The following is a 23760-nucleotide window of genomic DNA, read 5'->3' as shown; positions in this document are numbered from 1 at the left end:
TTTCCAGCTGGTGGTCAATTTGCATGACGCTGCATGTGAGATCATTACTGTCTGTAGCAAGTTGGCAGTAAGCAATCCATCAGGTGCTGTAGCCCAGTGGTACCCAGTGCTTAAAGGCTGATGCCTTGCAGTGAGGAACCTTGGTATGCTGCTTTCTGCTTTGAATCATCCCAAAGCTGTATTAGTGTTTACCTTCCTGAATGGGCCAAATGCAAAAATGACCAGGGTGAGTGGAGCACATGCACATATGTGTTACTCTGGGCTGGCAACACATGGTTGCTTAATGGTTAATACATCTTTGGTGGTGTAGAGACCATTGATTTTTATACCATGATCCATGTAACCATTATTTCTTTGAGAGTCGCAGAGTAGAAAAATTATAAAAGACATATTTGTGTTTGGAAATGTGGCACTTTGTGATTAGACAGGTTCATATTTGGTCTTCATGTTTTCTATTAACAGGTTGGATGAAAGAAGTGAAGAAGAATGCCAAAAACATCAAAATAGGTGACTTTGTAGAAAAGCTTCCATATTTTGCAGGGGATTGGGCTAGGTGACCCTCAAGGCCTTCCAAGTCTACAGATCTATGATTTTTAGCTCCAATGGGCCTTGGCTCCCTATTGCCCTTGCGTTCTACCTGCAGTCTTTCCATGGGCCTTTAGTTGGAAGACAAGCCGCTGAACCAGATCCAGTAGGGCTCTTAATGTTCGTAATTTTTGAAGTGTGAGTTTGGCACAAATTGAACCCATTCTTGTAGGGCAACATCGGAAGCATTAATTTTAATTGTGTCATACTATTCTGGGTTCCTGCACTCATCTGCCTTAGCCAAATTGTCCCAGTCATTCTTTATAATGACCGAGTCTGTTTTCCTGCTGCCTTTCTAGTTGGGAAATTGTAATCGACTGCTGGGGATTCACAACAAAATGCTGCCAGTGTTAACAGAAGTCATTCAGTCAGCCTGGAACAAGAATCTTGTAGTGCAGCTTGGGGATCACCAGGGTGGCGATGGAAGGATTTCAGGATTGGGGAAAGGAAAATTTACACCCCTCCTCCATTTCCTACCCTCCTGAAATCTCTGCTTTCTCACTGATAGGTCCTAGACCACACTAGTTGTACGTAAGAGGAAATGCAGATCAGACTAGTTGGCAGGCTTTTCTTTTTTTAAAGCAAAGGAGTAGGCTTTCTGCCCTCTCTCTTTTTAGCACAACTGAAAAATTGTATTTTGCAAATCCCATATATCACACATTAAAGAGCAGAAGGGTGGAATGAATCAGCAGGTCTATCACCACTGTAAAAGCCCTGAGCAGGGGAAATGTGTGTGGACTCAGCTATGCAGCTGCAAATAAAATGTTTTAAGTGTGTGGTAAAGTATAGGGTGGCACTGTGTTCTAAACCACTGAGCCTAGGGCTTGCCGATCGGAAGGTCGGCAGTTCAAATTCCCTTGACGAGGTGAGCTCCCGTTGCTTGGTCCCAGCTCCTGCAAACCTAGCAGTTTGAAAGCACGTCAAAGTGCAAGTAGATAAATAGGTACCACTCTGGCGGGAAGGTAAATGGTGTTTCCATGCACTGCTCTGGTTCTCCAGAAGCAGCTTAGTTATGCTGGCCACATGACCTGGAAGCTGTATGCTGGCTCCCTTGGCCAGTAAAGCGAGATGAATGCTGCAACCCCAGAGTCGTTCACAACTGGACTTAACTGTCAGGGGCCCTTTACCTTTACCTTTAAAGTACAATATACAAATGTGGCACTAGATGGCAACAGTGAGCTATGGCAATTTCAATGCATTTTTCAAAACTTTTTTTTAAAAAAGGCATTTTCACATTTTTTATATGTGTGTAGATTCCACCTGTGTGTGGGATGCTCAAATGTGTCCTTTTTTGTTTCACAACCTCCATGATGGGGCAGCGGGCGGGCCTGAATCAGACCCCTTTCCACAAAATGGACAAGCATTGGATCCTTGGCTAGCCCCCCTCTGCCCTTTCAGCACCTCATTCCAGTGCCTTACACTGGCATCAACTGTAGCTTCCTACCCATTTACACTTGTTGGGTTCTGATGTTTATCTTGCCCAGAAATTTGTTTCCCATGGAAGATTAATGGAAGAATATGTTCCTACACAAAATTTGCTTAGCTTCTCCTTTCTCCGCACCCCAAAATTTGAGGTAAAAATGGCATGATTTGGAGCCTCAGTGCATATGGGCAGCCACATGGAACTCCAAATGTTTATGCTGAAAGGGAGTGTTGGCCCTAAATTTGCTATACTTACAGTAAAGGTTCCACATACCAGGGATGGAAGACTTGTGTCATCTAGATTTTGTTAGGACTGCAACTCATGTCACCCCTGACCATTGGCCGTGGTGACGGGGGCCAATGGAGTCCAGTAACAGCTGGTGGGGTCACAGTTTCCCCATCCTCATCATATATTTCCGCCTGAAGTACATTAATAAGGATAGAACAAGTTTTAGTATTGGAGAAGGGGTGGAATACATATTTCGAGTGATCATGCCACAGCAGTTTTCCTAATAGCGTAGAAAATTAATGACTCTTTCTAGTCTTTCTTTCTCCCTTTCTGTATTTTTTCAGTTCCACGAATTTTGTTTGAAGGCTGGACTTACCATGACTTTGAGAGTGTGTTTGTCAGTGAAGATGAGATAGAAGAGCTTTCCAGTAACCTGATCCAAATAGCCAAGGTATCTTAAGCCTACCTCTGAGAAATAAAGAGCCAGTATAATACCAGATATCAGTGTGGCTTTTAAAAATTGTTGATGACATAAAATTGTCAATGAGTGGCCTAGATGCCACAGACAGGTTTTATATATTACATATAGCTGTGAAGAAAGGAAGCTTGATTCCTAGGTGTGGAAGTCAGTTTGTAAATATGTTGTTTGTGCTCAATAGCATGTGGGTGAAAAGGAGGTGGGCTCAATGCTGGCATGTTTAAACTCAGGGGTTGTGAATTGTGTTGACATAAAAGATCCCTAGGTGACACAGTGCATTTGTCGTTTAGTCGTGTCCGGCTCTTCGTGACCCCATGGACCAGAGCACGTCAGGCACTCCTGTCTTCCACTGCCTCCCGCAGTTTGGTCAAACTCATGCTGGTAGCTTTGAGAACACTGTCCAACCATCTCATCCTCTGTCACCCCCTTCTCCTTGTGCCCTCCATCTTTCCCAACATCAGGGTCTTTTCCAGGGAGTCTTCTCTTCTCATGAGGTGGCCAAAGTATTGGAGCCTCAGCTTCAGGATCTGTCCTTCCAGTGAGCACTCAGGGCATACTGATATTTTATTTATTATTTAATACACCATGATTGTAAAAAAAGACCTCAAAGCAGTTTGATATGATACTGCATTGTATACATGGGCAGCGTGGTTGCGTTTAAAATCCATAGCCATATTTATAAAAACTGCATAAACAGTTTGGTGTCCAGTTAAGCAAACTAATGAAATAACAACGTAGCTTAAAACAAAATCAGTAACCACAGGCATCTAATTAAATGGCAAAACAGCAGCAGCAGAAAAAGAATAACCTACACCTGATCAAAGCATTAAGAGGTAAAGGCAGGATTCTTTTTATGAGATGTCTAAACTTTCAACATCATCAAAAGTAATAACCACGATGATATTGGTTCAGAATACAGTGGTTACCTCCGGTTACAAACTTAATTTGTTCCGGATGTCCGTCTGTAACCCGAAACCACTCATAACAGAAGGTGCGCTTTTGCTAATGGCACCTGCTGTGCTGCCGGTGCTCGACTTCCGCTCACATCCCGGGGCAAAGTTCACAACAAGGGGCATCTACTTCCGGGTTAGCGGAGCTTGCAACCCGCAGTGTTCGCAAGGAGGACGGTGCATAACACAAGGTTCCACTGTAAATTTACAATCTCCAATGTTTTCATTATTCTAGAATGAGAATTTTGATGGCTTTGTGGCTGAAGTTTGGAGTCAGCTAGGAAACCAGAAGCAAACGTAAGTCCAGGATTTTCAAGATGCTATTTATTTATTTATTTATTTAGTATGTCAAGTTTCACTGACGATTTAATAGGATTCGTTCAAAAGAAAACATGCTTAGGAGTACTGTGTAAGTAAATTACAGTCAAGAATCTTGACAGAGTAGGTTCCACTAAGGGTCTTTTCTGATGTTTACTGTTGTGTGGTGACTATTTCAGTGTATACTGCACCAGGAAAATCTAGGGCACATATTAGGAATCCACAGCTGTGATTGTAGGAGTTAGGGTAATGGTTGCCTGGAAAGATGGTGTCTCTTGGGACTTTCTATCCATGTAGTCTAAATATCCCTAAACTATTAGAGCATCATGAGAGAGAGATATGCTGCAGTTCCTCCTGTAGGACCCTGAAATGACAGTCATCCCCCACTTTTCATGTGCAAACAGGTTACCACTGGTTTTGTGGTTATTTGTGAAATCAGGTAACATGAGAAGGTGTCAAGCAAGAGGGTATGGGGAAATTGTTTTAAGCAAAACGATAAATGCATCGGCTTTCTGCCTTCTTTCCCACTGTCACATTGCCTCATTTCTTCCCTACTTTTTGCTTGTCAGATCTGGCCCCAGCAATTCTTAACGGTACAGACGCCAACAAAGAAATCCTAGGTGTTATAGTCAAGATTAGCATTGATCTCCTGATTGCTGTTTGTCCAACCATTTCAGGTTGCAAAAAGGCCTGTCACCTTGCTTGAAAGAGTAATGTTGGTGGTGTCTGCTGATGCCAGAGAAAAAACAATCATTAAGTACCATAGGTGTAATCCCTTTGCCTTAATGTGGCTCTTAGACCTGACAGTGGGGTTTTATCAAGATCACAATGTTTTCAAAGGCTGTTTTCAGGGAAGGTGAGCGATAGATTAACTGCATCATCCGTATAGGTAGATCATGCCAGTTCTTTGAGCGTGGGGTGGTGTTATTACCTTCTGAAGGGGATTTTTTTTTTTGCTGTTTTTGGAGGCAGGGAGTGAAACTTGCTCAAGTTGTTGATAGGATTTGATTCAGGACCCCCAGTGTGGTGTGCAATAATACTCCAAACCTATGTAATCCTGAAACAAGGTCAGACATGCCAAACAAAATTAACCAGAAATTTAAAAGGCAAAGAAAGTATAACAGGTAAAACTTCAGTGTCACAACTAGACACCATTGAAAGTCAGGTGAGTAGTAAAAATTTCTACTTTCATCTAATAGCCATAAGAGAAAGAGGACTTTGGGGCATGTGCCCTTTTTGTGCTGGGATCTATTTGCTAGCTAAGAAGCTAAACAGGAAGCAGTTCTTGTCTGGTAGAATCGCTTCCCAAGCAAGCCCTTAGGAAGCAATACTGAAATCAGTCTCTAGAGCACCCTATTTTGCAGGGTAGTGACAAGTTTCAAGATTTCCAACCTGTGGTTGGTTTCCTTTGGATGAGGTCACAGAAGACGTGTGGCATTTTGCAGGATTTGCATGTATATAAGAACATAAGAAGACCCTGCTGGATAATGTCAATGGCCCATCTAGTCCAGCAACCTGTTCTCACAGTGGCTATCTAGATGGGAAACCTGCAAGCATGACCCAAGCACAATAGCACTCCCCGCTCTTGTGGCTCCCTGTAATGACACAGGTTGAGTATAGGTGGAAGTTTGCAATTTAAACATTCAAGCCGCTGTCCCAAAATTTGCCGCCACTCATCTGATTTCTGGGAGTTTGCCAGCACCATTAGAATCCTTACAGAGAGCAGTTCAGCCCTCTTGTCTTTTTCTCATTGTGACTCCAGCTGCAATGACAAGCTGCTTGTATTTACACAAGACTCTGAATTAGCATGTTCTACTGCCTGGAGTTTATGGAGCTGACAAGCCTTTCCCTGATGATCATGTCAGTTTCATTGGAGTGCAGAGAGGGAAGTTGGTGAAGGAAATCTGCATATATGAATGACAACGCTTCCCTGCCCTGCTTCAACAAAGCTTGAAATATGAAAAAGCCGTACCCAAATGTGTATAACTACTCTATGGAGAGAAAAAAGATAACACATTTGTTCAGATGCGACACAAATAATGCAGGAAATGAGGTTGTAAATTCACATTCCCACATGGCTATCATTCTGTTTTAAAAACATGGACTCATGATACAAATTTGTTTAGAACTGCATTTCTGTATTTCATACATGTGCATCAAAGATAGGAGAGAGGCTCAGAATGCATGAAATCTATCTTAGTTACTTGAAATTGAGTTCAGAGCAGTTATATTTGCAGGGTTTCTGAACTTGGATCAATGCATCTGGTTCCATGCACTGTGGGGGAGTGTTGGATGTGAACAGTGACAGTCTCAACAAACATTATTTGTTTCTAACCCTGGGCATGCTAGTTCATGTCATAATTACATTTAGAGGAAAATTATGTTCTTCTTTCTTACCCAAACAAAACTGGATTTTACTACTTGAAATATGATGTGCTGTTCTTATTTTTATCCACACAGTGGCAGTATTGTGATAACTCTGTTATTCACTGATCTTTTTAGAGGATCATCATTTTTTCTTTAGCCATCGCAAGTTGAGGGAGGGATCTGAAACTATTAGAAGGTTTATCCTGGATTAATGCCATCTCATTTCTGTTCCCAACATTTATATGCTGATGGTAGTAATCATGCTGAAGTGGTCTGAAAGGGAGAAAACTCCAGGTTAATTGGGCTCTGATTAGTCTCTCTTTAAAATTTGGGATAAGTAGTCACGTAAACAATAGCATTAGCATTTTTTTCAAATTTGCCAAAGACAGTGGAGTTCAGTTCTGCATACTACCAACTACCTAAAACAGAAAACAAAGATGTGTACCTGAAACACCCAAGGGATCATTTTCTACCATAATTAAGATTTGTTGATCTTATTATCAATATTTAATAATCATGTACAGAGTGGATAGATCTAGAGAAGAATAAGGCTTCCAAACTTTAATAATAATTGTGTAGAAGTGAAAGATCTGAATGTACAGGAATGAGCTTTCATTCTGGACAATTGTAGGGATTGCTGTTAGAAGCCTTTTAAGTAAACTAACTGCAAGTAAGCTTGTATCTTTGTAAAGAAAGCTTCAAAGACCGGACCTTGAGAAATCTGAACTCCCCTGGTGATTTGGTATAGTGGAGGGGTGTGGATGTTAGAACTGGCCAACATTACTCATTTCTTTTGTCCTGAAAACTGAGCAGCTTGTCTATTGCAAGATGTTGAGCTGGAGCTCATGGTGTAACCGCAGGTGAGATTCTTGAAACCCGCCCGGCGCATTAAAGTAGAAATGGTAAAACTGGAAGCCTATCTGTTTCCCTGCTTTTTGAACCTATTCAGAGATGAAAAAGTCTGAATCATACTAAGCTAGGTTTTATTTTGCTGTTTGTAATGGATAGAAACCCAAGCAGATTTGATTCCCTTCTCCTTCATGTGCAAGTGGAGGAACCTTAAAGGCTGCTCATGAAGAAGAGGGAAATATGTGAGCCCAAGGATTAACTGTGGTGTGTGCTCTTGTCACAGCTAAGTTACCGGTAATCATATCTCTTCCAATCTGTGGATGTGCATTGTTTTTCTGTATTTAGGTTGCAGCAGGTGGAGGCTGAAGGTTTTTGAGTCTTACCATTTTCCTTTTGCGAGCAGCTAGTTGCAAATGATAGGGACGTGGGTGGCGTTGTGGGTTAAACCACAGAGCCTAGGACTTGCCAATCAGAAGGTCGGTGGTTGGAATCCCTGCGGCAGGGTGAGCTCCCATTGCTCAGTCCCTGCTCCTGCCAACCTAGCAGTTCAAAAGCATGTCAAAGTGAAAGTAGATAAATAGGTACCGCCCCGGCAGGAAGGTAAACGGCGTTTCCGTGTGCTGCTCTGGTTCGCCAGAAGCGGCTTAGTCATGCTGGCCACATGACCCAGAAGGTGTACGCCGGCTCCCTCAGCCAATAAAGCGAGATGAGCGCCGCAACCCCAGAGTTGGTCACGACTGGACCTAATGGTCAGGGGTCCCTTTAGCTTTACCTTAGTTGCAAATGATTACATTGGGTGATAGTTAACTAAGTTTTATTCAGAGTAGACCTATTGAAATTCATAGACCTGACTTAGTACTGGGGCTTCCTTTGAAGCTGACTCAGAAACTGCAATTAATCCAGAATGTGGCTACCGGACTGGTGACTTGTAGTGGCTGCTGGGACCACATAACACTGGTCCTAAAATATCTGTGTTGGCTCCCAGTACATTTTCAAGCACAATTCAAAGTGTTGGTGTTGACCCTTAAAGCCCTAAACATCCACACCCTTGTATACCTGAAGGAGTATCTCCACCCCTATCGATCAGCCTGGACACTGAGGGCCTTCTGGTGGTTCCCTCATTGCAAGAAGTGAAATTACAGGGAATCAGGGAGAGGGCCTTCTGGGTAGTGGCTCCTGCCCTATGAAGCGCCTGCCTATCAAAGAGAGAACCAATTATATGGTGTTCCATATCAGGAGGCTTTTAATGTCTGATGTATCACGTGTTCTTTATATTCTGTTGGAAACTGCCCAGAGTATCTGGGGCAACCCAGTCAGATGGGCGGGGTACAAGTAATACATTATTATTATTCTGTTCAGTAATGTCAATGGGTATACTCTTGAGTAAAACTTAGTTGACTGCCACCCAATGACTTGCTTTTTAAAATTCAGTGCATTGAAAATGCCTTAGATTGGTATTTGTAACAGGCATGATTTTGATTCTGTGCAAACAAGGTCACACATATAATTTTGTTCAGGCTGATAGTCAACAGTAGGTGGTGCCACAATCACATAGTTTATTTGAAAAGTGCTGCCTTCACTATATGCTGCAGGAGCATCTGCATTTGACCTTCAGGTGCCTTATTAACTGTGGGAAGAAAAGAACAAAACTTCTGTAGACACATCAGTACTTCAGTCTGAGCCTTGGAAATTTAACCTATTAATCAATGGCTCACTGTAAGTCCCTTCCTTCCTTGGTATTACCTAGAGCAGTGAAAGGACAAACAGCAATAACTCATTCTTGAACTGAGATTGCTTTTTTTTAAAAAAAAAAGTTTCATTTTTTTTGGTCAGCTGTCTACAAACACAGCTTTATTATGTTGGATCTTTTCGTTTTATTTTTTAATTCTTCTGGGAAATCCTTGATTTGTGGGGGCAGCAACCATCAAACTTGAGCATTAGCTATAGTTAAATTGAGACTCTAAAGGGAATGCAACAAATACTGTGAGCTGCAATAAATGTTCTGCTGAGGTCAGCATCATTTGCAGCTTCAAGAAGGACAAACCTGAAATGTCTGAACAAGAGTGTAGTGGGGAGGAGGGTGAGAAGGCGAAAGAGGGACCAGCAGCATTGTATATTCATGAGAGAACCAAGGTCATAAAGTTTAAAATACATACCTCACCTTTTAATTGGGTCTGGGTAGATTCTCAAAGTGCCATGTGCTTCAGAGGAACACCCGAAAGTTCATTTTGACAATAGCAAAGCACAAAATGAATATTTAACTATGTTTTGCCATGACGACAGTTTGCTCCAGCCTCATTATACTTTTAAAAAATGCAATGCAGCATGTGCATTTCCCTCCCTCCCATCTGAGTTGACAGTGATAATATGGGAAAATATGGTCTTAAAACGCTCAAGTCTACTGTAGAGACGAGCAGACATATAATTTATTGGATGTTTTTAAATGGGCACTCAGCTAGGGCCGTTTGGGGATGGCGGAGTGCATGCAATGCTTGATTTACATAATCTATTTTGGGTGACAAATGGGAGTACACGTAAATGAAGTCTGAGCGTTAACCACTAATCCCTTGAATTGGCAAGAAGTGCTGTTAGGCCAGAGAGATGGCTTGACAAGTTAGGCTGCCAGTACTTAAATCTTCTGGGCGATTTTTCTTACAAGAGAAGCTGCCATCCTTCTCCCACCTTTGCCATAAATCGGGTAAACTGCTCAATACCAAGTTTAGTATAAAAAACAATGTCAAGTTGATGAATATTATCTCTCTGTGTGTAAAATCTCTTTGAACCCACATTAGTCGTGAGGTGGTGTTAGGTTTTGTGGCGCCCTGAAAACAGTGCTTGAAACACCAGCAGCAAAATCCAGATTGCAGATGCTACGTTTTAGTTTTATATTGTGTGTGCCAGTGGGTATACTCATCTACACAGCCCATGAATAAATGTTACCCCAATCAAAGCTGCAAAGCACAAGGAAGAGATCAGGACAGCTGTTAGCAGATGACCTCATGTAGCGAGTGGAGAGCATCTCACCACCATTCATAGAATGGCAGAGTTAGAAGGGACCTCCGAGGGTTATCTAGGCCAACCCCCTGCAATGCAGGAATATTTTGCCTGAAGTGGGGCTCAAACCCACGACCCCGAGATTAAAAGCCTCCTGCTCTACTGACTGAGCTATGTTGGTGAAGAGGTTAGCCACATATCTCCATAGATTGCTCTTGGAATGAACAGGCAGTGTTGACTGAGTAAGCTAAAATCCATTGATTCACTGGGTGGTGTTAAAGTAAGGTTTACTTTGAGTAGACCTATTGCAATTAATGGACCTAACTTAGTCATGTTCATTAATTTCAGTGTGTCTACTCTCAATGAAACTTGGCTGAGCACCACCTGCTATTTTCAGCAGAGGTAATGGCAAAAATCTGAAGGGTACCCAGTACAAGCAGAGATAGCTGAATATTCTTTTATTTCGCTCTGTGGAGGATGATCTCATCTTCTCACCCACTCTTTCTGCATATCATTTACTTAATGCTTTTAGATATTTGATAATAGAACATTACAGTGAGGCTACTGCAAGTGTAGATGCATTTGCAACATGACAGGAAAAAATGTAGGAGAATTATTTCTTCTCAACCAGTTGCCTCCTGGCTTTGCTGGCAGAGCGTGGGCTGTTAACCACCTTTAATGGAACACCTCCAAGTACTTAAAAGGCTTCTGACATCAATGTACTAAATGACTGTTGCTGGTTGTAGGACTGCAAACATGTCATATCTGGGCTAATTGTGGACAAGGGGAAGGGAGCCCAGCACTTGCCACACCTCCTTTTCCCCATTGCTGAAAGGGAGAGTCACACAGCACCAGGAAAAGGAAAGTTCAAGCAGAGGTTTCCCTTTTCTGTGAGTGCCTTCCAAGCATCCCTGATCATGGCCAGCCATGTGATAAGGCATGGAATCACTAGGTTATCAAGGAAGATGGGGAAGAAGGAAAGGCCCAGATAGTAAGAAAAGAGCTGGGAATTAAGAGAACATATGTACCTTAATTCTCAAACACTGATGGGGAAACCTGTGCCCCTCCAGGCGACATGGTCAATGGTCAGGGATGACAGGTGCTGCAGTCCAACAACATCCGGAGGGCCACAGGTTCCTCACTCCTCTTCCATTCCCATTTAAATAAGAACCAGGTGGCCATTGTGCCCACATACTGCTTCTGGCCACCTTAGTAAGAGGAAGAATCTCTGCCCACAGGCTCATGCATATACTGACCTTGGTGACAAACTGTGCCTGTACGGTCCTGCTTCTGCCAGCCTCTGTATGGGAGTGAGAGAGAGCAACAGATTACAGTGCCCACAAATTGCTGCTGCTGCTTCCTCCAGAAAGAGACACTGATTGATCAGTGTGTCTTTATGCCTGCTGAAGGCAGGCTGACCATTGTGACCTCATGGTGAAGATGCTGACTTTCATACTGGCCATTGTGACCATATGCTGCGTTTGCCCGCCTGAATAAGAGAGAGTACAATGGTGGTCACTTGCTGCTGTTGCTGCTGCTGTTACCATTACCATTACAAAGATCTTCCTTCAACCCAAATGTTCCCAGGGGAGAATTCAGATACAATCCATAAAATACAGCATATCATTCCTTGATCATATAAATCAGGATGGGGAAACCTGGTCCTTTTAGATGTTGCTGTACTCCAAACTCAACATCTAGAGGGGACCAACTTCCCCATCCCTGTCCTAAAATGAAGACTGAATAAAAGTATCTCTTTTGTCATCTCCTGTTACATCCTATTTAAAGGGAGAATGGATTGTGCAGGGCCAAGTCCTATTAGAGTGTATCTTCAGTGTTTAATGAAGGAAGAGTATTTCCTAACTTTTTTAAAAAAAGAAAAGGTTGTTGTTCCACGATTTAGTTTTCTTACTTCTAGACCTAACACCATGTTTTTGTTACAGGGGTCTGATTCACTTGCTCACTCACCTCTCGGAAGCTTTGCATCAGGCGCGGCTGAAGCTGATGCTTGTTATCCCTCCCACTGTCATGCCAGGGTGAGTGTCTTATTTTCAAAGAAAATCCCAGATGAATCTATTTTCAGCTTCATTCAAGCTATTTGGGTTTAATGTTTGCTGAGAGACCAGCGCATATATGCAGCCTAAAAAGCGAAGCGTGTATTCCCTCTTCACCGCTGGAGAAAAATGCCAGGCTCAGCACCTTGGGGAAGAAGAGAGGGACACATTTAAGAGGCTTGGATTAGGAAATGTGCCTGTGCTAAGATTTAATCCCTCTGGGCAAGAAGCATGTATTCATTATGAAACCCCAATCAAGGCACTTAATAAATATTGAAGCAAGCGAGCAAAAGAACTATCAAGTGGTATGTATACCAAACAGTGCTAAGGAAATGACTTTAATTAGAGTCTTTATATTGATAAATGGATTATAAAATTTTGGAAGGAAATAAGATCTGTAATGGTATGCAAAACCATGCATCTCCTAATCCGGGGTGGCTAAGGTGGTGCCATCCAGATGTTGCAGGACTACAGTTTCGGTACCATCTGAACACTGATCCTACTGGCTGGGGTTGATGGAGAGCTGGAGTCCAGCAACTTCTGGAGGTGCCCCCACCCCTGCCCTTGTCCTAAACCATCATGTATAGTTGCAGTAAACACAGGTCAAATGAGGAGATGTAAGAAGGAGTGCAGACATTTCGAAAAGACCATCTTCATGTAACTTAATTTCCTTTGCTACCTGCCACATGTTTAATTTTGCTAATGCCCATTTCACAGTAAATTGTTTTGTAATAATTAAGCAAAGTAGCTGCCTTCATTAGTACAAAACAGCTGGAAAGGAAGATCGCAAACTGAACAGCACATGGTTATACAAATTGGCCAGTTGTGCAGTACATACCTGCATTTAATCTGCACCTTCTTCATCTCCCCAGTGCTTATTTATTTGTATAAAAAAATCTCCCTGAATTCATAATTTTATGGTTTGTACACAGTTTAAACTCTTGGTGGAGGAACCATGCAATCCCTGTGCTGGCTAGATGAAACATTAGCCCTTCTTAGCCATATGTATTAGTGAATAGTTTCAATTGCTCAATGGCGTCTGATGAAGAGGATACAGAACTTACATATTTCAGTGTTGGCAGCTGAAACTGAGTTTTGAATAGATGTTTAAAATAACTTCAGCCTCCTTCTTGGCATGCAGACCTACAGCTCAGTCTTGTGAGTGCCTGCAAAGGGATAAGCAATCACCCTTTCATAGTCTGGGTCCTGTAGCTTGCAAAGGGTTTGGGCCTTCAAACCTCAGTACTTGTGATGTTGGAGTCAGTGGCATCACCCAGTAGTTTGTTCTGTTGATAGCCTTGCCTCTCTCTCCCTATACTTGATCCTACAGTGTGTTGCCCTCATCCGCTACTTCTCTGTTGTGTAAGGCCTTACAGAGCACAGCTGCACTGGCCTTTGCATTTGCATGTGTGAAACATCTGTGCTGCTTGTGGCACATCAGTGCAAGAGCCCCGGGCCCTGTCACCTTGTACAGGATGCTGCCCAGTGCACAGGATACTGTAGAATTATTATTCATTTAAATTATTTTCAAACTGGCCTTCATCTTTTTAGATCCCAACGTGGCATTCAGTTCAAAATAAAATGCGACAACACAACTAAAGCACAATCCATCCAGACAATTTTAGAACAATAGAGTACCTCACAGTTCAGCATTTAAAATGCTTGATTAGGCAGTTGCATCTTCATATTTGTGTTGCAGGGAGAGACTATGCAGAAGTAAAGTTTGAAAAAAATGTATTTAAAACTCCTGTTGAGATTCTTCATTCTTGTGTAATTATTTTTGTTACCCATAGTATATACTGTATATACCTTTTTAAATGTTGGACACAGCACAAGGTTGTTAATACAAAAATACGAGGAGGCCAGCACATCCCAGTTAAGAACTGCCAAAACATGGATCAGTCAAGTTTTTATCTTCTTATTTTAGATTTAAAGCAGATTGCTCCAGCTTGTTAATTGTAGTCTGCTACAGAAAGCAAATGAGTGCTCTTAAACACATTTGCAGCTTCTACATTATCAGTCATTATTACCACAAAGCTTATCATGAAGCTAATGCATTCTTTTCAAGATCTAGGATAATTGCAGCAAACAATAGACTTTGCAAAATGCATTTATATATTTTGAATGTTAAGTAGAATGTAGGCAATTTCACAAATTTAATATTCTCTTGCCCCCTTGACTCAATAGAATTGGCTAGAATTGCTATACATGATTTGGTACGTAGATGTATTTTTCAGTGGACAATTGTGGACAAGCCAGCTCAAATGAAGTGACTTTTACAGAGCATTAGCTGCCCTGCAGAGTACATTATTACTAAGAATGAATATTCTTTTGTGGATCTCCGCATAAGGGCCTTTTGGAAATCCATAAGCAGCTTCTTGGTCTCGAGCATATTTTTGAGCACTTCCCCCGAAGTGCATTATACTGAAATTAGAGGGGACAGGGAATGACAAATAGTTCTGAATTCTGCCATGTTTAAGGCCAGTGGAAACCACTGTGGCAATATAATCTGATTTCCAGCCCATTAGATTTATCATAATTGGATTAAAGTGTAATCACTGCATGCTAAGGGGAACATCTTCTTGCACAAAAGAACGCTATTCCCCTCCTGCGTGCTCTCTTAATTTGTTCTGGGGGTTCTTCCAACCCACTGACGCAGATTTGGGGGTGATGTGGGCTGTGCACGGGGAGAGGCACCCAGGTAATCCAAATACTGTACCAAGAAAGGCAGAATAGCACAGTCAGTATAAATCATGAAAATCAAGTATATTTTCCTAATTTCTGACTTCACACAATTTATTTAATATTATTATTATTTGCATAAACATGTACAATTTCATAGTAGAGAAGAACATGGAGCACTGAAGGCTAATTTAGCCTCTCCCCTGATTGTTTGGCTGCCCCCCCCCCCGAGATTTCAGCTGGCAATGCCCACCATATACCGTATTTTTTGCTCTATAAGACTCACTTTTTCCCTCCTAAAAAGTAAGGGGAAATGTGTGTGCGTCTTATGGAGCGAATGCAGGCTGCACAGCTATCCCAGAAGCCAGAAAAGCAAGAGGGATTGCTGTTTTCACTGCACAGCGATCCCTCTTGCTGTTCTGGCTTCTGAGATTCAGAATATTTTTGTTCTTGTTTTCCTCCTCCAAAAACTAGGTGCCTCTTGTGGTCTGGTGCGTCTTATAGAGCGAAAAATACAGTATGTTCAAGCATATTTGTTGCAACTGTAAGGGTTAGGAACTGTCTTGCATGTATGAAAGGTGACGTTTTCAAGGAGCTGAGTTATGAACACGTTGCATATTTTTCCTCCTGCAGAATTGTAGCATGCATGACAGCCCTGATCATGAACTTCTTGGTACAGACCTGTGTTTTTTGTTCATGTTGTTCTGTAAAATGCCACACATGTTGGCACTACATAGATTCAAAACTGAGGCGCTTGTTTCTCATACAAGGAAAGCACTCTTCACACCCAGCATCTTGAACTATGGTTTAGCTGACTGGCTTGAAAGGACTTCCTCCTGCCTTGTAGGCGGAATCCATAAAAATTCTCATTTGTCTCTTTGATATATTTTTTTTAAGTGCTAGACTGGCAATATGTGGTAAATTAGATTCATAGAATTACAGAGCTCCTGCTGGAATCTGCTTTTCATTGGCATATTTAATACTATGTCATCTTTATTCATTGTCACTTTAGAATCAATTTGGGTCTAACCTTTACAAATGATGGAAAGTGTACTTTTAATAATCTAATATCCTTCATGTGTTGGACTTGGAGTAGATTTAATCAGCCATTCAGCAAAAGGCATAGAAAATGATATGGCAAAGAATCAAATAACATTTGTAGACTCCATATCTGGTAGAAGTCTGATAAGGTAGACTGAGACTATTTTGCAAAATATCACCCTTTTGAGCAGGACACCCCAGTGGCTAAAACAGTGCTCCTTTTGTGTTCTGCCCTGATTAAAACCTAAAAGGAAGAACATAGTTTGATGCTCTTTTTTAATGGGTTGCTGTCATACCAATTCAGTTCACATTAAGATCAAATTGATGAAAAATGCTATGTTAAAGGAAGAGTATAAGGGCTTGAAAAATACTGGTACTTAAGGGGGGTGCGGGGGTAATTAACCTCTGGAAAATGCAAGATATTTCATTAAATTCCACTGAAGGTACATTGAGGGAAACTGGAAAGTATCAAAATTGTGTTACCTTTGCAGGTTCTTCCACAAGGTTTTTACGCTGCGTGAATTCAGGGTAGGCATAATTGGTGGAATAACCAATGTTTATAGTGGATTCAGTGCTGGCCTTAGACATGTGATTGTTTTTGATGGAAAGGTGGAATACAGAAATCTGACATAATTAAAAAACTGAGAAGTGCCAATTCTAATCTCTGCTGAACAAGTGTTTCACTGTGTGGCCTTGGGCAACTCACTACCACAATTTAGCATTAATTTTCAATATGCAAAACACAAAATTAGCATATGGCATTGTTTGAAGGGCTTTGCAGATTTTCTCTATATATACTGCATATATAAATGGCGCTCCAGTGTATCTCTTGGGCCTAGTTGTCATAAATGACAGATGAGATGGTAAACCTGTTCCTGGCGTGTACCACTTCAAACTGCAAGTGCGGGTTTCACAAGACTTTAGAGTGTGAAAACTAGCACGGTGGGGAGAAAGCTTTTCCCTGATGTGCCAGTTTTCAATGTACAGGATAGAAAGTTGCACATACAGAAAGGGCCTTTTCTCCAGGGCCCTTTGGTGTCTTATCACCTTCACTCCCATAGATGTTGACAGCTCTCATTGACTTCCCCTGGGAGAGTTTTAGGGTGCTACATCTAGAAATACTGTGGAGGGGAGCAAGAAGAAATACCTGGGGAAAGTGATGTATTATCCCAGGAATAACCAACGTGGTGCCCTCCAGATGTTGTAGGACCATGACTTCTATCATCCCTGACCATTGACAAAGCTGACTAGGGCAGATGAGAGTTGGAGTTCAGCTTCATCTGCATTCTAGCATTGCAGCTAGAATGTATTGTAGGTTAGGGCTGCCATATTTTGAAGAGCGAAAAAGAGAACACGTTTGCCAACTTCGCTACGACGACTCTCATTGTAAATACCCGTATGTAGGCTTTAGAAGTTCACGTTCCCACCTTAAAAATGTATACAAAAAGTATTCATATACATAAAATGTAAACATATACACTTTCTCATTCTTCAGCCTTCCTGGGTGATCCCAGCATGTCAAAATAATCTGAGCTGAAAACTGCATTTTAGGAGCAAAAAGAAAAAAAAGGTTACATAGCTTATCACTGTATGACACAGGCACACACACAAATCTAGTTCACTATTGTCTCTACTGTCCATCAGTGATTCAAGTTTCAGAGAGGGCTTGCCGCTACCAGAAATTGAAACTGGGTCTTTCTGCATGTGAAGCATGTACTCTACAACTAAGCTACGGGAGCAAGACTGTGTTGCCACACGTAAACAAAAAAAAACACAGACATTTTGCCTACTTTAAAAAATCCTATGGACAGGAATTTTTACACTGAGAAAGAGGACATGTCGGGCAGAAACTGGACGTATGGCAACTCTGTTGTAGATGTTGTCCAGTAAATAGTACCATGGAGATTTTGAGTGCCTGATACAGCATACCACTTATTAGGAGAGAGAATTGGAGTACTGAACCAGAACTTGCTGGAGTAGTCTGCAACTCATCCCAGCAATTCAGGAAAGAGGTATCTACTTCTTGTGATATATACTGGATGTTAGCAAGTGTTGACGATACGTTTATTTAGAAAGCAGGGACATTAAAGGCTGCTTTCAATTGAGTGTACATCATAAATAACATCACAGATGAGGACAGGTAGTCTGTGTTTCTTTTATAGGGATTTTTATTGCCCTCAAGGGTGAACCCACTTGCAGACAAGCAGTAAAACAGTAATATTTGCTTGGCTATTAAAAGCAATGATATAACTTACTACTCTCCTTGTCTATCAGAACATTTCCAGTAACCTGCAATAAAAACTTTCTACGGCTTGTTGGTTTCACTGAAAAGGCTTCCTCCATTTGGAAAGAAGCACAAGTAGTATCCTGGAAATGCAGCCTTCAAGTAGGTAGATGTTCAGTCTCATCACACCTGCAGCGCTTTAGTTTGACGGTAGTGCTGTCCTCACTATAGGAAAGCATTTGTAAGATTGGGAGGGTGTTTATTGATTGAGCAAAACAATTGTTTGTGTTTTTTTGGGGGGAAGCAGGACAAGTATTGTTGAAAGTTAAAATTCAGCAGCTGTCTTTTATCTCTACCTTTTGTACACCTCACAACTTTGAAGAAAGCACATTAAAGCTATGCAGTCTCAGCAAAATAAACCTTATCGGATTGTTAGCTTTTCTCAGTTTAATGAGATGATCAGCAATTCTGCTGCCTGTTGATGGCTTTTGAAAGTCAAACAAACAAACAAACAAACAAACAAACAGAAAAGCCCTCTTCCTCCCAGACTGTGGTTATGTTTTGGTATGCATGCTATGTGTGTAATGACCATGTGTTTTGCCATAATTATTGAATGTAGTATCCATAACTCTTGATGTGCGAAGGTCCTGATGAGTGTAGTTCAAAGAAAGTGAAGGCCTGTGCTTTTACTAGGAAATTTCCATCAATGCTGAATTTCCTATCCCTCCCACATGAAGGATATCTGTGGAGTCTGAACAGCAAAATGGCAAATGGCGTATCTAGATTGTATATACTTAGACTTTCAAAAAGCTTTTAATAAACTCTCTTGGCAAAGGTGCCCAAGTCTTGGGATAAGAACGGGCCCACCACCAGTAGTGGCCCCAGCGTCACATGTATATGTGGTTGCGCGCAAGTGGGGGGGGGGATGCCTGTATACCCAAAATGTATTGCCCTGACCCATAGGTCTATGAATCTATGTATTGGAGGGTGGGGAAGGCTTGCATGCTTGCCACACTTTGATCCCTCATACGTTCTTTCTGAATGCCAGGAATAGGGCTTCAAATGTTTGGCACAGGAGCATTGTTAGGGGGTGACTCAGGAGACCTGAGCCCTGGGTCTCCTACTCCTTCTCTTTAGTTTTTTAAAAAACTTTGCAGATTAGATAACTGAGTGCCCCATGAACTGCAGTGCTGGTGAGACCCCTCTGTTTACCATCTTAATTTCTTAATATAGACACCTACAGATATAAAGTAGCATATGCAATTTTTTAATGGAAATTGGAGTCATGGACCTGTGCTTTTAGGTACTTAGCCATACTCCTGCTCTTTGGAGCTTTTTCATTTAGTCAAAAGATAACTGAGTTCAGGAGCGGGGCAGGGGGGAGATAAAGTGTTTTAAATACAGTGGTACGTCTAGTTGCAGACAAGATCTGTTCCGGGGTGCCGTTTGCACCCCGAAAAGTCCGCAACTAGAGTGGCGCTTCTGCGCAAGCGCGGAGCGTGATAAAGTGCTTCTGCGCATGCGCGAAGCGTGCAGAACGCTTCTGCGTATGTGCGTGCAGCAAACCCCGGAAATATACACTTCCAGGTTTGCTGCATTCGCAACCCGAAAAGCCGCAATGTGAAGCAAACGCAACATAGGTATGACTGTATTCTGTTGGGAGCCTCACAGAGTGGCTGGGGAAACCCAGCCAGATGGGCGGGGTATAAATAAGTTGTTACTATTATTATTATTTATATGTATAATATAGGTCTATAACTTTATGCATGGTATGGAGGTAGTGGATAAAGAGAAGTTTCTCACATATAATTCCTTGTGCTCAGCTAATGAAATGGATTGACCATAGAATCAGAAAATGCAAAAGAATAAATGAAGTCAAGCTAGTAAATAAACACCATGTATTTCTACAACATGGATATGATTTTTATTTATTTATTATCAATAATGAGTCTTAAGGCCTATGGCTTTTGGAATATGCAGTAATATTCAAACAATCTTATGTGGCTTCACGACACTGAAATGCAGACACGGTGTACAATATCATAAACACAGTGTTCCAAAATATCTAGCTGTGCTGACTGGATATATCTTTCAAATGAGGGCTGGTTTTTGACAGAGTCAGGATTGTTTTTGGTGGGGAGGCACAGGAGCGAGGAGAGAAGACTGCTTCTCACAGTGCATCATTGTTTTAGTTAATTCACTGCTGCAAGTTGTGGAGATGGCTCTTTGTTTAGATAGATTTAAAAGGCAAGTCGACCAAATATATGGAGGAGAGGTCTACCAATGGCAGCCACTATGGCTGTGCGGAATCTCCAGATGGCAGTAGTATACCACTGAGGAATATCAGAAGGAGATAGCTACTGCCTTCAAGCTCCACTTCTGGGCTTCCAGAAGAATATGGGTATGCATTGTGGGAAGTTGAAAGCAGGATTGAATTGACCTTTTGGCACGGTCCAGTGAGGCTGCTCTTACATTTTATCATTAATAGTTGTATTTTTGGAGTCTGCTTTTATTTATTTCATAAAATTTACACATTGCTTGATTGTGAAAAACCTCAAAGTGTTTTACAAAAAGATTTAAGTCTGGATGCAATTCAGAAGAACGGGTTGCAGTCCTATGGCTGTACCCATATATAGCAGGGTGACTTTGAGTCATGGCGATTGTTATGGCTCATGAAATGTCCCTTCATGCATGCACACAGCAATTTGTATGCACGTTATGTGTATTTTAGATTACTGGATAAACTGAGGATATTTCAGCTGGAGAAACTAAGCACCAGCTAGCTTATGGGCTTTAATCACTTATACGAATGAGACCCTTCAAATCAGCATAGAATATTCACAGAAAATTAGGCCTTTAGGTGTGTTTGAAAAAGGAGACAAAAATCAGCTGAAATTATGTTAAAAGCCTGTATGGAGGAGCAGCCGGTAATGTTCATCTCTCTCTCTTTTCGCTTCCATGCTGAATTGCTTTAGTTTTATGCTCACTATTTTAAAGTGTTTTTGGGTAATATCAGAAATGGAAGCTTCTTTGCCTCTTAAAAGAAGTCATCCGCTTGGTAGCATGCAGAGCTTTTCTTCCCTCTTCACCAAAGGGCATCTGTTTCGTTGTCATCTTTCTTTTAAAATTTTGAGATGAGCTCCAAATGGGCAGAGGCAGCAGTTAAGGAGCAAGGTTAATTCCATGTACGAAGCTGCTGAGCTATTACATTGTATTAAGCAATCTCATTTTATACCGTGCATGCCCTCAGATAACTGTCCCCTGTATAATGGTGGTTCTGGGAATGTCATGAGTCAGATAATTCATAGGTGGTTTGCTTCCAAAGTGAAGATTGCACTCTCCTATTGAGCAGCAACCCCCCACCTTTTTTGCATTAATCTTTGACCTCACTTTCAAAAAACACAAACATTTCAGTAAAAGGGTATATTTCATCATAGGGTATAATGGTATCTTTAATGTATCCCACATATAGTTTTGCTATTCAAGCCCATTGACTCAAGTTTTTCATTCTGTTTTTCATTCTGTATCTTATGGTATCTCTTTTAGAGAGGAATTTGCTTGGCTTTCGTGCAAAAAACCCAACACATATTCTACACATACTCTTCTGTCTTTAAACTAATTATTCCCTTGGTTTTCTTTGCTAATAAAAGGTTGATCCAATTATTCCCTAGCTGTAAAAAAAAGAAAAGAAAAAAGGTTGGTCTAATCAGGTTTAAAGACCAATTAGATATAGAGGTCAATGAAATTTGCCCAGCAGAAATTCCTTACCAAGTGTTTTCCTGTTTTGAAATTGTGTATTATTTTTTGCTAGGTACCAGTAAAGTGATTAGTTAGATTCCCTGTGAGAGTTTCCTCTCTTCCCCACCACCTGCCTCTCATTTTACCAGCCATGTCTGAGCCAGTTTTTCTCAAATGCTTTTAAGATCAGTTTCCTGGGCTGTCTTTTATATTCCCAACCCAGTATAATAACCAACTATTTGTTACATTGGTAAATATGCTAATGTTGTTGTTTAGTCGTTTAGTTGTGTCCAACTCTTCATGACCCCATGGACCAGAGCACGCCAGGCACTCCTGTCTTCCACTGCCTCCTGCAGTTTGGTCAAACTCATGTTTGTAGCTTTGAGAACACTATCCAACCATCTCGTCCTCTGTTGTCCCCTTCTCCTTGTGCCCTCAATCTTTCCCAACACCAGGGTCTTTTCCAGGGAGTTTTCTCTTCTCATGAGGTGGCCAAAGTAATGGAGCCTCAGCTTCATTGTCTGTCCTTCCAGTGAGCTCTCAGGGCTGATTTCCTTCAGAATGGATACGTTTGAACTTCTAGCAGTCCATGGGACTCTCAAGAGTGCTATACAGATGTAATTAATAAAATACATCATGCCAATCCTAATCACATAATCCAGGACGGGGGAACCTGTGGCCTACCAGATGCTGTTTGACTCTAACTCCCATCAGCCCCAGCCAGCATGTTCAGTAGCAAGCAATGATGGGATTTGTAGTACATCAAAACATTTGGAGAGCCAGAGGTTTCCTATGCTTGACTTAAGGGAATATTAAGTTAGAGTATGTCATTTGCTTTGCACCTAGAGGCAGTATTGGTCTCAACTAAATAATGTTCAGAGTGCTAAAATAAAAGCTCATTATTCATGTGATTCATCTGATGAGCGTTATTGAAAATATTTTTTCTCTTCAACCGAGAGGAAAAACAAGTTATCTGAGATCCTTATGTGTGTGCTGCTAGTAATTAGTGTAATCAATAATAGAGTAGGTGGGGAAGAGTTACTTAGGTTACAAGTTGCTTATTAAAATATTTTCCTTGGCTTAACAAAGATGCATCCCAGCTTCATTAAATGCTATGCTCCTGTAACCTATGTAAAGTGATATAATGCACAATAAAATGCAGTGCATGATAAAAGGAAGCTATATTCCTCTCCTGCCCCCGCTCTGAAATGATAACTATATATTCATTGCAAATGCATATTGCCATGTTTGGGGGAAGAAATTGTTTTGCCTCTAGGCACTTAGATTGTTGTAACATAACAGATGCCCTTCATTTTACGCATTCGTACAGTGCTTGCCATTTAAATGTGCAGCAAATGCCAGATAACTGCTATGAAGACTGATGGGTGCAAGTAAGTCCCGGAAGGGGTGACTGCTTTTAATTTATGTTTGAACTCCTGTTGGGAAAGTGCTGTTCCTTAATATGACAACTAAATTATTGGTTCTTGGAACATGAGGTGGCTGCAGCGTACATCAAAAGAAAGTAGTCACTTGCACGTTAAACTCTTGTCAGAGGCAAATTGCCTTTGTTGCCACTGTGTTCTTTATATTCTGGGCTTGCTGACCTGACTGAAAAATGTCACTCAGACATATTTTTAGTTCAGCATCGTTGCACATACCCTTTCAGCCCAATGAGATGACAGTGCAAAATTGCATTTGTGTTACCCTTTAAGCAGATAAGTGGTTTTTAGCTTCTAATGCAGTGCCTCAGCTGGTTGAATGTTCTGGTTCCCCAGCCCCTCAAACCTTTCTCATTTAACTAATTTATATTTTGAGGCTAGGCTTTGGAG

The 23760-nt window shown here is 41.4% G+C and overlaps 1 protein-coding gene and 1 long non-coding RNA gene across 9 annotated transcripts in view; one reads left to right on the top strand and one right to left on the bottom strand.

The window, feature by feature from the left end:
* Positions 1-23760, top strand: part of CHID1 (chitinase domain containing 1) — a 92227-nt gene that overhangs the window by 13215 nt on the left and 55252 nt on the right. For all 8 annotated transcript variants that reach the window (XR_014508081.1, XR_014508082.1, XM_083428093.1 and 5 more), the window contains 4 exons: positions 463-507; positions 2581-2687; positions 3900-3961; positions 12136-12228. Coding sequence is in view for 6 of the 8 variants with exons in the window: in XM_083428093.1 (XP_083284219.1) it covers positions 463-507; positions 2581-2687; positions 3900-3961; positions 12136-12228 (307 nt within the window). In the remaining 2 variants the exon portion in view is untranslated. The remainder of the gene's footprint in view (positions 1-462; positions 508-2580; positions 2688-3899; positions 3962-12135; positions 12229-23760) is intronic.
* LOC310672045 lies at positions 3972-11610 on the bottom strand. The gene is made up of 3 exons (XR_014508361.1): positions 11449-11610; positions 6380-6622; positions 3972-5577 (listed from the first exon to the last, which is right to left on the bottom strand). It is a non-coding gene; the product is annotated as an uncharacterized lncRNA (long non-coding RNA).

This window comes from Podarcis tiliguerta, assembly GCF_965153285.1.
Source record: "Podarcis tiliguerta genome assembly, chromosome: 1".
Classification (NCBI taxonomy): Eukaryota; Metazoa; Chordata; class Lepidosauria; order Squamata; family Lacertidae; genus Podarcis; species Podarcis tiliguerta.
Note: the sequence above shows the minus strand (reverse complement) of the source record. Positions and strands in the feature narration are given on the sequence as shown.